Genomic DNA, 15,442 nt, shown 5'->3' on the forward strand with positions numbered 1-15,442 from the left:
CGCATGGAGCTGCCTCCAATTCGGCCCCTCCACTCACCTTTCCTTCCAGTGCTGCTCTGGAGGGCTGGAGGGACACGCCCACACTACCCTCCGACCTCCAGGCTACGCGGAGCCACAGTATAAGGCTGAAAGAGCCGCAGGATGCAGATCCCTGCTCATAGGGTTTCAAAAGGATTGTAAACGGCTACTGACTGTGTCTGTGGCTGGACCACAAAGGCTTCCAAGAGGGCAGGAACTGAAGGCTTTTGAGTTGCAGACAGTGTAGACCAAGAACCCTGCTGCAGGCACATATTAACCTTCGTCTTCATTGCAAGGGGACCAGTGTAATATTGAGGCTGGTAGATGGTGGTGAAATTGCCAGGAATGTTTCAGAGGATAGCCATGCTGATTTGCTGTACAACAGCTAGATCTGACATCCCAAAGCAGCTTTGACTCCTTCTTCCGGTCAAAAGCTTAAATCCCGAAAAACTTGTTGATCTCTAAGGCACTACTGGGCTCACACCTAGCTATTAATCGGCAATGTTTGCAGGGTCACACTATTGCTGGTTTCTACTGATACTCTTTTGATTTCTACTATTGTGTTGGAAGTGTATGAGACAGCAGCTTTGTAAAACTGGCACAGCTACCACCACTATAGCAAGGCCACAGGACTGGCTTGCCTGAATCTTGCTCCTACAGCCCTCTCACTTACTTGCCATTTCCTCAGGCCCTTCCATTTCTCTACCATAACTTGTCAACTTAAAAATCACTTAGACTGAGCCACCACTGTAATAGCATGTATGAAGTATAAAAACATGAGGACTGAGAATGCGTAGGCATTGCAATTCACCAGTTCAATTATATTTTTGGTTTTTAATGAGCAAACACACTTAATTTTTCATGCTTCCGATGATGGCTGCTGCTTGAATCCCTCTAGTTCTGAAAGCTGTTCTCTCTTCAAAGAAGGTACTAAATCAAAAGTACAATGGCCCTGTTCCGGCAGGCTTTTGACCAGCCGGGCTGACTCTGACTACATCTGGCCTCTGGTGGGCACAGTTTGGGAGGACAGGGATTTGATTTTTATCGCCATCTGATTATACTTTAAACAGCTATTGCTAATTTTATCAGAATTTGTGTGAATTTTAATTGTTAAATTATTACGTTATGTTATTTTAATCTGTGTTTGCTGCCCTGAGCCCTTTGGGGGAGGGCGGCCTATAAAGTAAATAAAACAAATAAATAAAATAAAACAATGTTGTAAGTTCGAGTGAAATGAGATGAATCACAGCATTCTTATGGACTCAAAGGGTTGTCTTGTGTTGGGGAAAATTTGGCTTAAAAGGAGGGAGTCCAGAACCCAAGGATAGTACTCAGAGTCAAGTCTCTATTCGAAAAAAGATTGATTGATTGATCAATAGCCCATACCTGAAATCTCTATAGAAACTTTTTGGCAACATCCCAGAGCAACAGCTTGCGAGATCGGTTATAATAATGACATCATCAGGATTGACATATAGCCAGTAACATATTGATTACAATTCAATGAGCTACACAGAGATTTCCCCCTCCCATGATTGATGATATGTCCCATCCTGGGAGCTGGTAACGTGGAGGCATCGTTCACATACCAAAAGGAAAGGGAGAGGGAATGAAGATACTCTTCATTCCACACTGGAGATTTTCCAAGACTATACTGCTCTGACCAGAAAAGTTTAAAGAATAACAAACCCAACATTTTGCTCAGACTTTGTGGCACCTTGGACAGGACAAGTCTTCTTCACAATAACAGAACAGAACTAAATCAAAGTAGATGAGAGGGTATATAAAATGTAAAGTGGGTTCAGAATTCACAACAAACTAGGTGCTTCTAATTTAATTAGGTGCTTTGTATTAGGATGTCATTGGGTTCAGGCTTCTCTCCTTTGGTACCGATTTTTTCCCTGTCACTTTCTCTCTAGGTACATGGGAATTTCCCTCAGAGATTTTAATACAAAGCAGAAGATATGAAACAAAAATGACAATTTTTTATTCACAGAATTTCAGAAATACTCACATCATCTTCTTTGGTGCCTCCCCAGAAGTTGGTCCCTCCAGCGTAACTGGGGATGTTGAGGACAGCAATTCCTTGAAGACTAGGCAAAGGGATTGGGCGCCCATCACACTACATGATACAAAGACAATTTTAATTTAATACTTCTTCAACTAATAAGCAATCCCAGGTTTAAAAAAGCTAGAGAGACAAAGCGGTTGCCCAGAGGAGGTTGCATATTGCACCCTCTTGCAGGAAACAGCCTGCCCCCTAAAAAGATACATGCTAGAATGGCGCAGATATGCTAATGATACAGCAAAAAGAAGGAAAGGGAACAGGTCTTAACAAGATATCTTGTCACAGATATCTTCAAGAAAACATCCAGTGCTTTCTCAATGAAGGACCATTGGTCCTTCTACACTTTCCTTCAGATATGGAGTGCAGGTTCATTGTTTCTGACTACAAGTATTTCCAGGCCACAAGAAACCCTGCACAAAACACGCACAGAACCTGTCCTGCACTTGACAGGGTAAAGTTGTGAGAAAAGGATGCCTGTCAGATTTCTGTCATTTTAAAAACACTATACAATGAACCCTTCTACCTTCAAATGGTAAAGCATAAAGAGTGTTTAGAATAGATTTAACAATAAAAAGAAGTCAAGGGAGGAGGGAATCTCTACATATATCAGACACTATTCAGCTGATGCCGGTGACATTTGAGCACTTAATTCCATGTAGCACCCAAAAATAAATTGGACAGGCTAGGGTGAGTGCAATTACACTCTGACAAAATACTGTGGTCTTGATGTTGTGATGACAGAATGTGCCTTAAAAAAAACAGCGCTGAGAAAAGATTAGTTGAATCTCTTATGCATTTTTGGTCTGTCGAAAAATTAACATCTAGAAAAAGGGTAGCACTTGAAAAATAAGATTGGAAAGCAGATGACAAACTAATGTGAAGTCTTTCTAAAATAACTTCAGTTTCAGAATACATGCCCCCCTTTTGCAGCCGAGTTCACTCTTTGTAGTCTTAACATATGTATACAAAGCAGCATCTCCTCCAAGAGATGACAGAAATGACCAAGGCAAGCTGATTCACTAGAATTAGTGGTTCAATCAACAAATATTAGTAGATGCTGTATTAAAGCTCCATGATGTTCTTAACACATATGAATCCACTGCTGCAGATTTTATCTATTAAAAGTGGGGGGACCCATAAGGATTGTGGATGGGGTCTCTTCCCCCCCTTCCCCACCTGATAAAACTGGCAAAACACACACTGGTTAAGCAAAACAGAAATATGGCGGGCAAGGGAGGAATACAATATACATCTTTTGCCTTACTATGGAGAATCAGACTTGAAGGGCCAACTTGCGGTAAATAACTCCAGAATCTATTACCTCTAGCAAAACTTTCTGTTCCAAGTTCTTGTAAGTTCTGTGAAGCAACTCCTTAGTCCCAAGTACACCATACCACATCATGTTCTTTGTACGACTTCTGATAAGAGAAAGCAAAAGAACAAGCAATGCAACTGACTTCGGCACACACTGCTGCTGCTTATGCTCAAAGGAAGAAAAAGTCAATGAAACCCATAACGAGGTTGTTCATTCATATATATCTGGTCGTTGGAAATAGATCAGAAAAATCCTACAAATATTCAGAAATAACCAGAAATATCAGAATCCAGTGTTTTAACAGCCCCTTCCAAAGGCCAGGGTGCCATGGCCATTCTACCTGCCATTTCCCAAGAACATTTCTGGTGATGTGGGTAGGCAATTTTTTTTAAAAAAAGGTCTCCCCACTGCTGGAAAGCCCCCATTGGGCCTAATGGACTTCCATCACTGAAAAGGTGGCGTAAGTCCAAAGTCCCAGGTGCTGGCATTGTTGAGGCAACTATCATTGGCTCCTCCCCCAGCGACGCCTCAGGGTTGCCCCCACTACATCAGTGCTGTGGAGCACTACTGCAGCTGCCAGCCAGCAGATTCACCACATCCCGAGCCAAATGCCTTGGGCCAGGCAAATCCGCCAACGTGCCTCCGCGCTGCCTCCAATGGCCCCCCTTTAGATGGGGCTGTAAGGCTCCCAAGGCTACTTTTCTTTATTTTTCTGGTGTGTCTGCATCTTCTCAGGCTTGTTATTGGCTTGCCATGTTGGTTTGGCATGATTTTGTCCTTTTAAATAGGATTTGTTGGTCTTGCGACATTGTATTTGTTGTGGGAGTTCCTTTGTTTGGGTCTACTTTTTGCAGTGAATTCTTACTTTCAACACTGGTTTCAATTCTCAGATGAATATTGGTTCAGATTCTCTGATTTTACATTTGTTGGGTCTGCAACAGCAGTATTTGTCTTGCTTGGACAATTATCTGGTTTGATACTGCTTTGGATTCTTGGGTTATACATTTACTGTGCTAGGCTTGCCACACTGTCCCATGGTTCTGTTGGGATTCCCTGGTTCTGCATCAGTTCTTTGCATTTGATGGTTCTGTCTCCTTTGAGAGGCTCTGGCGAAGGGCTGCTTTGCTTGCTCTTGTGTCTTTAGCTATTCTTCACCCTGGAGAAACTATGGAATTTCTCCCACAGCAAACAATAGGGTGGTTAGGGGCACCTTGTTCAGGACCCACTTGAAATTTGGGGGCTATTTAAAGGACAGGCACCAGCAGCTCTGCCATTTGTTATCATTAGCTCAAATAACTGCCCCTCCAGAAAATTCCCCCACAGGGAATAATGGAGCCAAACTATACTGAAATACCCACCCACAAGATCTGATTACCAAACTGGTTTTTGGAAAATGGAAAGCTGGGAATATTAGTATTTTTCGGCTTTCTGATATCTAAATCTGAAAAATGCCATTTTTTCCAAGCTGTACATTCCTAAATCCTAACTTGATTTCCTACAGCAAGAATGTTTAAAGCAACAAAAAAGCATTATAAACTATGGCCTGTTTCTACAGAAAAAAACAGCCTTGAAAAACAGAATTATCATACAAGCTAGCAATCCAAATCACCACTGTCATCTTCTTATAACTTCCAAGCAAGAAGTGTAGAATGGGTGTCACACTTGATGGTCCTGGTCTCCAATGTAATGCTGGTGGCTTCAGGAATATGATTACATTAGGACAGGTATCATTAAGTAAGGCTTACCACTAAAATATAGCTCAGAACCCGTGTTCAAATCGTAAGAACACAGTTCACAGACAGATGCCTTATCCACTTTGACCAGCATGGCCTCCAGTTTTCCAGAAGTGAAGGACGCCCTATAAGCACATCCACCAGAGCAGGTGTAAAACACAGAACCTGCTGCAATCCAGTTCTTACTGCTTTTTATCAAACAGGTTGAAGGAATAGGTTATCCCATGTACTCCAGTTCCTTCCTAATTAACTATGATCACCGACCAATGTGACCATATGAGATCTATACAAGTAACTTAATCAGGCTGTAAGCGGATTTATAACTACAGCGAACACATACAGTTTCTAAAGAGACCCAGAGCTCTTAAATGGATTACCTACCTGCACTTTTCTGGATGTTCATCACGCTTGTTGTTGAAGTCCAAAGAGATTTTTGCATCCAATCCAATTCCAAAGTAATTGTTCATTACACATTTCTCCACATAACAGTCACTGTGAAGAACAAGGCAGACACTTTGCAATCTCATATCAAGGAGGATCAAGATTGATAGCCATAGATCAACTGGAAATCATAGATCGAAATGAAAGATTGGCAGCCAAGATTGGCAGCCCTAGATTGAAATGAAATCATGCACCATCCTTGAACATTTCTAAATTTGTTCTCTTCTCTTCTTGGGCACCAAAGGTTTCCTATCTAATCTTAACTTGGCTTTGGATGGAAAGGGTGGGATATCAAGTAACTAAACAAACCTAAACTTGGCAGCTGACATCATTGAAAAATAAAAGTGTATGAGGACACACATCAGGACAGAACGAAGCTATTCTTACTGGCATGTTCTTCTGAACTCTAGGATAAGACAACTCTGTCAGATCTGAACAAAGCTGTTTTCACATTTGTCATTTTCAGTATAATCCAAATATTGTTAAGGATAAGTTTGTAAGAGAATTCATGCCGTCTTGCTGCAAAATAAATATTTGTTTTTATTTGTTAAAATTATTTCCTCATGAATCATGTTCTGTCAGGAGGCAATGCCCTTCACCTTTATTTCGAGTTGAATACTCACAGATTTTCAGGTTCAGAGTTAAATGGATCTGCATTGATCAACAACCGGCTGATGACAGATCCTCCAGGTAAAGAGCCAGATGCTCCAGCACGAATATCTACCAAATAGAAAAGTTGGAGAAAACAATACTGAGTTTAATAGATGCAGCAGGGTATAGAATATATGTATAACTGGCAAAAGAGGATCTATTTTATTTCCACAACCAAAAGAATGTCATTTCTGGAGCTTGTCTACTGTACATTTTTACTGTTGCTGAACAATGGAGGAAAAACAAGACTTCACAATATTAAAAAGTTTAGTCTTGTTCTATGCAGCAGCAGTTTAAAATCAAATATTCTTTCTATTTATAGTCCTGTGAAATACCAAGAAAATTCTGCACATTTGGGAAAACAAAACTTTTCACATGATCGATTTATTTTAATTTAGGAAGCTGGAAGAATGGTTAATGCTCTGAAATAGGACCAACTCAGTCTGCCAAATCATAGAATGCACGGAACAGTCTAAGAGTTCATTTGCACATATCAAGGATACTCCAAAACAGAAATGTAAAAGGAGCATGCCTCAATAAAACTCCAATTCCTTCTTGGTGCTGAATGTAAACACATTTCAAGATTGCACTATACAACCCTGAGAAAATCTGGGCATTTTAATAATCACTTTTCACATCATCAGCTAATCACTATAAAAAGATTGAAAAATTGGTTTTAGACAGGAGCAAAACGGTATGAACAAGCAAGAACTGTTATTCAAAGCAAAGAGGCATGCAGAAACTGCAAGCAAATGCAACATTCACACTCTGAAGCAGACCTGAGATGTGTGAGAAACCAACAGAGAAAGATCAGAAGTATCTTGACTGCAAAGATAATGCTTAATTCCTGGGACTCTTCTGAATTTAGTCTACTGTATCCATTGACTATTCAGTAGCAACACTTTCACTCCCAAATACGTTTTTGTGAAACGTAAACAATGTATAAACAAGAGGAAAAAAACCATTATGCCCCAAGTTCAGCTAAATCGGACGATGGCGTTGCACTCACTGGGGTAGAGGATCTTTGCATTCAGCATTGGCAGATTGTCCCGGGTACCTGCCTGGACAGGAAGAGAGGCAGAGCTTCCCACTGATAAACCTCCTTTACTTATTAATCTTTCACAAGGAGACTTGATCACTATAAGATACAAAAACAAACCACAAATACCATTAGTACCCTGCTGAAACAGTAACAAAAGCTTAAAATGGAGGAGTGAAGAATGGTGAAAGTAATTGTGGATACCCACTGTGGGAGACACTGTTACAAATTATGACATGTCAACATTTTCTAATTTGGTTCTCATTAGAATAATGTCTTTATGGGTTTTCCTATTCTAGCAAAAGAACAGTACTGTCTAATATATTATCAACTAGCATGATATAAAGATTTGTGCTAGACTAGCATCTGTGGGATCCAGTTTTGAATCCCTACTTACCATTGAAGCTCAGTGGGTAACTATGGGCTAGTCACTCTCTCTCAACCAAAACCACCTCACAAAGTAGTTGTGAGGATAAGGGTAGAACAGCAAAGCAATTAAATATACTAACTTAGCAACTAACATTCCCTAATAAATAAGTGACAGCATTGCACCTTTATTCTGTGATTTCCCGTTGTAAGGAAAGCCCTTAAGAACATAAGAAAGAGCCTGCTGGATCAGATCAGAGTCCATCTAGCCCAGCACTCTGCTACTCGCAGTGGCCCACCAGATGCCTTTGGGAGCTCACATGCAGGATGTGAAAGCAATGGCCTTCTGCTGCTGCTGCTGCTGCTGCTGTTGCTTCCAAGCACCTGGTCTGCTAAGGCATTTGCAATCTCAGATCAAGGAGGATCAAGATTGGTTGCCATAGATCAACTTCTCCTCCATAAATCTGTCAAGCCCCTTCAAAAGCTATCCAGGTTAGTGGTCATCACCACCTCCTGTGGCAGCATATTCCAAATACCAATCACGTGTTGTGTAAATAAATGTTTCCTTTTATTAGTCCTAATTCTTCCCCCCAGTTCTTTCTTACATTTTTCAGCCACAAAAAAAAAATGTTTCAAGAGACAAACTCTCCAGTCATGAAGGGACTGAAATTTATACCTAAGCAAATTATTATTAGCTTGTACAGGCTGTGCGGAACTGTTGCAAGCAAAAGAATAAGGGAGAGAGTATATATAAGGGAGTCCGGTTTTGCTGCTTTTGTGATTGGCACCACCCACCCACTTGACTATTTGTTAAATTCTTAATTAAAATTCATGTGTTTTCACGAAGACCACAATGAAACATGATTTCTGAAAGCAGCTGATGTATTGGAGACAGTGCATCAAGGGATAATGCAACTTGAGAGAGAAATCCCTGACTTTGGGTAAATGTAAAAATATAATGTAGATGCTAGGAAAAAATGTATAGTGACACTGGTTGCGGTTGTTTTAGTTCCTATGAATTCAGTCACCTGGACAACCTAGGTTTTACCTTTCCGATGGCTCCTCCCTTTTGGAAATCCATAGTTGCCAGCGTGTGGAGACTGCAAAGAGATTTTATTCTCATTTCTCAGCTCCTTCCCTTCTTCAGAGGTGGAGAGGCCCAGGATAAAACTCTGTTGTTCTTGGGTTTGAGCATTCTGTTCATCTACAGCTAAACAACAGAACAGTGACAGAGTTAAGGGAAATTGTTTTATAACTATCACTGCCCTGAAGGGATGAGGCCATTTAAAATCAGCAATACAGGAATACAACAATGCATTTATGGCTTTTCCAGAATGCATGAGTTTGCTTGCTTCTTTTTAAAGGACCCAAGTAATTTTAGATACTAAGAGCTTGTAAACACCAGGTTCTGAATTTAACCTAAGGGTGAACAGGAGCAACAATAAAATATGGCTGCCCAAAGCCACTGGTAATCTCAATAGGTTGCAACAGATGGACCTGTCAGGGCATATATGTGGATCTTTCAAGAAAGATATTAAACTAATATTAAGGTCCTTCCTAACTGTGGTCATTCCTCTACTTTCCAAGAGGATAACCAATACTGATGCAATATTTGCCACTTGAATGCATTTATAAGAATAAATTATGCTTTTTTAAAAATCAAACACTAAAAAAAATCAAAAAGTAAATGCAAACCGATTCAGATAGCATACACTCAACAACTTCAAAGACATCAAGTTGTGAAATAGTTGATCATTTGGCTGGCAGCTAGCCCAATGGAGCTAGCCATCATAACACCAGCTGATAAACAGAGATCCAGGGAAGAACCAGGATGTTACAGGCCAGTTAACCTGATGTCTGCTCCAAAGAAACTGGGAAAAAGGAATTATTAAACATAGAGAAAAATAACCCCTTTTGAGGATAAAATCAGCAAAGCTACTGCAGAGGGGAGTCCTTCCTCACTAACCTTTTGGATTCTTTGAGAATGTTAACAAGCAATTTGAAGGGGTGACTTAGCAAACATATTCTTGGACATTCAAATGGATTTGTACAACAATTTTTCCCTGATATGTTTTTTCTGGTCCAAAGTGAATTGTTGGGTTACATATGTAGCCCTCCCAATCTATCATTTACCTCTTAAGAAAACAGAAATCCAAATAAAAATATTTTGTTTACCTTTTTCCGCATGTTCTATAATCTGACGAATGGCTTTTTTCAGACTATTTGCTCTCAGCATTAACTGCTCACGTGGCCTGAATATTTGAGGACGGGCAGTGCATGATGATCCCATGGAACGTTCACTAGAGGAATCACAGACACTGCCAGTACCTTCACCATCTTCTGACTCTTCAGCAATGGTAGGAGGTGGGTTTGGTAGAGAAGTTGACGCTTGAGATTCTTCATTCAAAGTCTTCAAAAGGGAGTCCAGCTTCTCTTTCAAAACAGAACACTACAAGTACAAAGCACGAGAGTTTGATGACAATTGGATAACTGACCCACCCTTCTACACATAGATCATTTGAATGTTTCCTTTTTCCAACTACCTTTCTGGCCATAACTTCTGACTCCTCAGAACTTTCCGTTGCTTTCTCGTAGGCCTTCCCTACCCGAGCCACAAAATCTTTCACAGTCTCACAGAGAACCCTAGAGAAAGCAGAGTGTGAAAAGCAGTAGCTATGTACCTACCATTCAGAATGTAACAGGCTGTTGCATTTAATCATGTGCCCATGAATACTCACTTAGCTGATGAGATGACCACTGAATGTTGGTCAGATGTCAAGATTTTGGATAAATGAGCAGCTACAGAATCTTCATAGAAGAGAATCTGCTGCACCTTGTGATATTTAGAAATCATTAAATGTATCAAGATTTTCAGCAATGTGCAGTACAGGGTCAATGTTAATCTGTATATTCTAGTCTAGTATTTATTGATTTTATATTGATTTTTATATTTTAGGCTACCCATAGTCCACCTTTTAGCTTAATCATGATTTCAGTTTATTCTATGCCAAGTCTGTAAACCATGACAAGGCAAGCTTGCTATACTTGCCAAGGGAAAGAGTTGTGTTGGGACTCTGGAAAAACATTAGCTTTTAGCAACACTGAGTCCTTTCTACATACTTTTCTCCACTTTCTGGCCGTCCCTCCCTTGATAGCTCCCATCCTGCACAGCATGAGCTTCTTCTGTCCCCACTTCATTTCCCCCTCGATCATCTGACTTCCCTAGTTCTAAGTTGACCAGCCTTTATAACGCTCTTTACCTCAGAGTCTTCACTGAAATCTTCAGCAACTGTAGAAGCAGATGCTTGACGAGTGAGTTTTGTTTCATACACCATGATGCTCCACCTAATGAGGATGAATCATTACAGAGATTTACAGCTAGGCTTATGTACAAAGTGACATGAAAACATGAACATGTTTACACCACCCAGAGCCCTCTGGGGATAGGGCAGTATAGCAAATCAAATAAGTAAATAATAATAATAATAACAACATCAGAGTGCAGAACTGAGTGCAGAACGCCCAGCACACATTTGCACATGCTCAACCTTATGCCTTTAAATATGCCCAACTGGAATGGATCTGAAATCAATGAAAAAGAAAAAAAATGCTACTCTCTAAACAAGTTGTCAACTCTATGATTAGAAAATTCTGGATATAGTATAGGAACATGCAGAGTATGAATCTTCCAGTGAACATGCTTTTTAGTTCAATTGCCTCAAATAGGGTAAAGAACAGAGAATCAATAAAATGCTATTCTCAAGGAGCAAAAAACCCAAACCACTGACAGTATCTTTAGCCTTTCTCTATTTCAGATATTGAAGAAAGTTATCATTCATAGCACAGAACTGAAGCAGAGCAGAATGAAACAATCATGTTCCAATTCATGTCATTTGCCTTGAAGATGTAATTTTAAAAACGTAAACCAAACAAATAACAATAGTGTTATCAGTGTTATTTATATCTACCTGTAAGAAGAATATACCAATTGGCTAAAAACTGCAAACCTATTTTGGCCATGTGGATTTAACTGGATTCAAGAGGTCGTGTGAGGGTCTGCAGCTGAGCTTTGCTAATGCACCTATAGAACTGGTGTACATTCTGAGGAAAGGACAGATTTCACCGCTGTAGATCAGGTACTTTCAGGCTTACATATGGAGATTGGAACCTTCTGGCACCATCAGAAATCATGGCACCAGAAAAATAATGCTGCTGATCAATAATACATTCAAATAGAATGTAAAATAAAATAACTAAGGGATCATGCCTTTCTTCCTTATTTCTGAAGAAGTGACCAAATGTTTGGGTTTCAAGTAAATATCAGGAGCTTGGCTCTGGCATCTTTGAGTGGCACTCACCTGTCAAGCATTTTGGTACTGGCTCTTTCAAGCTTTTCCAGTATCTGTGGGAGTTGGGTGTCATCATCACAAGCAGATCCCCAGCCCAGAACACGAGCAAGGTCATTGCCTGTGCCAAGAGGTAATACTCCCAACTGACACTACACAAAGAAGAGATTAAAAACAAGGAGAGTGAAAATGGGAGACATCATGTGTCACCTCTCCCCCTAAAAGTGAAGCGCCGCTAATTTATTTCCAGCAGTTACTGTGAGAAAATTATATGATATGCCATCAATGTTTCAGTTATATTCTTTCAACATCTTAATTTTTTTCTTTCATTTTGCAAAATGGAGCTTACTTGCAGAATACCTACTCTATGCCTTCATTCTCTTATCCTTGTTTAAACAATCTTTCCTATTCAAAACACTTCCTCAAACTCGTCCTTTTAGCCCTCACCATAATTAAGCAGATCTGCATTTGCCCACAATCACATATACCATTTTGCACTGTTCCCATTATTTCTCTTCCTTCTACAACAGCCAATTAAAAAATAAGCAGTTTCTTGATCTCTTAACTTTAGGAAACCATTAAATACAATAATGGAACTAACAACAACCATCACTAGGATGCAATACCTAAATCACAGCTAGAAAGAAAACATACTCATTACTAAGAGATAGAATCAGTTCCAATTTCACTTGCAATTTATCCATTGGCAACACAAAGTGACCAAATCACTGGTCTAAGTTCAGTATTTCATTATCACCACCTGGTGGTACTATAACCCTTTTATAGCAAACCTTGTAAAGTCAGCACCAGAACAAATTAAATTCAATAAATGCAGTACTTTCACTTCAAGAAAATAACTCTTCCAAGACCTGGGCATTATTCATGTGACCAAACAGCAGCCTCAAGGCCACTTTAAATCTGCCTGTGAGGAAGCTGTGACTATGCTAATCACTGAGGCCCCTCTGATTTCTACCTGGAAATAGTAAATCTCAATAAAAGGGATATGAGTTGAAGCCATGGTCAAAACATGCATGGTCAAAACATATAGATGAGGGGCTCAATATTGGGAACAGTTTTCATACAGCTGGATTAAAACTAGGCCCTGGGAAAAATGAGCATACAAGTTCACTTTCTTCACAAGACAAGATAGCTTAGCTTAGCTAAAGGAAGCAGTGACAGGATAGTTTATGCACTTCTGCTATTGCTTCTCCCTACTGTGTTTCCCCGAAAATAAGACAGGGTCTTATATTAATTTTTGCTCCAAAGGATGCTTTAGGGCTTATTTTCAGGGCATGTCTTATTTTTTTCCATGATTTTGCATCCCCCATGTGACTAGATCAGCTGTGCCAGGGAATCTGTATCTAGGGTTTATTTTTTTGAGTAGGGCTTATATTTCAAGCAGCCTCCAAAAATCCAGAAAAATCGTGCCAGGGCTTATTTTTGGGGTAGGTCTTATTTTCGGGGAAACAGGGTAATAGATTCCCCCTCCCTCTTTATATTAGGTGGCAGATAAAATATTCAAGCACCACCTTTCTTCTATATAATGTCTTGGTTTGACCTTAGCTATTTCATTATATGAAGCAAAACTGTATATGACGTGATATTTTCCCTATACTATAAGCAGAAAAACACTTTGATAACAAACCTGCTTGTGGAGACTGAGGCTGTCAATTTCAGAGAGAACCCACCCAACGCTTCCATCCCCACCACACACCAGAATTCGGAATGTGTCGAACTTCTGGAATAAACGTAAACTACACAGGGGAGAAAAGAATCAGCTATTTAACACATTATAACAGAACTGAATGTGATCAGGAATTAAAATCACTTCTATGGGTTATGTGGGAAAGAATAATGGCTTTCCTTCAGATTCCAAATTAATCTGAATGACATCTGTGCATGACAAAACATGTAAGTAAATAATGATCTACTTGAAGCAAAGAGAAGTATGAATTTCTATATGAGCATTCCCAAAGGTGTAGCTGGGCCAGAGTGTGCCTGGTGCTCGCAAGGTCTCCTGGGAAGTGTAGTTCCCACCAGGCCATTTTCACCCTGAAGGGAACAGGCCACTTCTCCAGCCTGCATTGTTTCACTAAGGTAAGTGGGGGGGGGGGATGTCATAGGGGGGTGATTTTCCACCCCAGGAGTGCACCCCAATGCAACGTGCAACCCTGCCCCCTGGTAGCTCCGCCTCTGAGCATTCCTGTTCTTAAGAAGGCATGACCTTTACACAACTCCACAGAAATCATGAACAAAAGCTGCTTGACAACCTGGTGGTTTGCAACTGTTCTCTGAAATTATAACTATTTGCCAGTTTGTTAAACACATAAAAACAGAGATAAAAGACTGGAAAGTTATAACAAAAACATAGAGCCTTCTCACATTTCTCCCCTCCTCTTTCTGCAAATGGAATATTTTTCATCCTTTCCCCCCTTTTGTCTAATAAGACTCTTAACCTGGGTATTAAATAAAGACTAAACCAGAAGGACCCAAAAGCTTTTGACCAATTTTTACAGATTACAAGTAAAAAAGGAGGGAAAGAAAATCTGCGGCGCAGAGAAAATAGAGTTAGTAAAAGCATATTAGAGAATGGAGGCTGATTGAAAACAATATGGGTGCCATCTGGTAGCTTGGCATTGCAACGAAGAGAAAATACTTATCCAAGGTAATTCGGCAACTAACAGCCTCACCTGAGAGACATTAAAATGGTGCTAATTCGGCCCTCAGCTGTGAGGTTTTTGAAAGTTTTTTTGCGGATATGTTCTTGTCACTCCGCCAGAACCTCCTTGCCAACTTAGAAGCAATAAATGATAAAGAGGCCCTGTGCTGGACCACTTTGACTGAACTGGACAGAATCCTGAGGACTGTGAAGTCTTCCACATGCCTCAAAGACCCATGCCCATCCTGGCTGATGAAAGCCAGTGGGAATGTAGTGTGAGTTCCCACAGGAAATATTATTAATCTGTCCCTAAGTACAGGGACTTTCCCTGAAGGACTGAAGGAGGCAGTGGTGAGGCCACTCTTAGAACAGCCATCACTGGATCTGCTACATCCATCAAACTACCACCCAATGTCCCATCTTTCTTTCCTGGGTAAGGTAGTTGAGAGAGCGGCTGTGAAGCAGGTCCTAGTTTTTCTGGAGGAAACTTCAGCCTCGGACCCATTCTTGCAGATGACCTCCGGAGACACCTGGACCGAGGTTGGTTGGCGCTGCTGTTACTACTTAATCTGACAGCACCATTCAACTTGGTCAACCATAACATCTTGACCAAGAGAACAGCCCTTACCCGAGGTGAGGTCCTCCATTCATGAGATCAAAAACCTGTGCAGGATTCAGCAGTTGTTTGAATCTTCGTAGAAATTTTACACCCTGGTTGTCTCCGCTTTTTGAGTTGACAAAGACCAGCAAAGGACTTGTGCAAGAAGGGGGACAAGTGGCTTTCCAGAAACCTGTGTGGAAAACCA

The 15,442-nt window shown here is 40.4% G+C and overlaps 1 protein-coding gene across 1 annotated transcript in view; it reads right to left on the reverse strand.

The window, feature by feature from the left end:
- The window catches only part of DGKD (diacylglycerol kinase delta), a 93,296-nt gene that overhangs the window by 14,691 nt on the left and 63,163 nt on the right, over positions 1-15,442 (reverse strand). Inside the window, exons 9-21 of the mRNA XM_048505626.1 lie at positions 15,265-15,427; positions 13,623-13,731; positions 11,990-12,129; positions 10,892-10,976; positions 10,370-10,464; positions 10,175-10,274; positions 9,807-10,080; positions 8,680-8,841; positions 7,236-7,364; positions 6,199-6,295; positions 5,516-5,626; positions 3,408-3,504; positions 2,033-2,140 (exon numbers count right to left, since the gene is read on the reverse strand). Coding sequence (XP_048361583.1) covers positions 2,033-2,140; positions 3,408-3,504; positions 5,516-5,626; positions 6,199-6,295; positions 7,236-7,364; positions 8,680-8,841; positions 9,807-10,080; positions 10,175-10,274; positions 10,370-10,464; positions 10,892-10,976; positions 11,990-12,129; positions 13,623-13,731; positions 15,265-15,427 — 1,670 coding nt within the window. The remainder of the gene's footprint in view (positions 1-2,032; positions 2,141-3,407; positions 3,505-5,515; positions 5,627-6,198; positions 6,296-7,235; positions 7,365-8,679; positions 8,842-9,806; positions 10,081-10,174; positions 10,275-10,369; positions 10,465-10,891; positions 10,977-11,989; positions 12,130-13,622; positions 13,732-15,264; positions 15,428-15,442) is intronic.

This window comes from Sphaerodactylus townsendi, linkage group LG08, assembly GCF_021028975.2.
Source record: "Sphaerodactylus townsendi isolate TG3544 linkage group LG08, MPM_Stown_v2.3, whole genome shotgun sequence".
NCBI classification, from domain to species: Eukaryota; Metazoa; Chordata; class Lepidosauria; order Squamata; family Sphaerodactylidae; genus Sphaerodactylus; species Sphaerodactylus townsendi.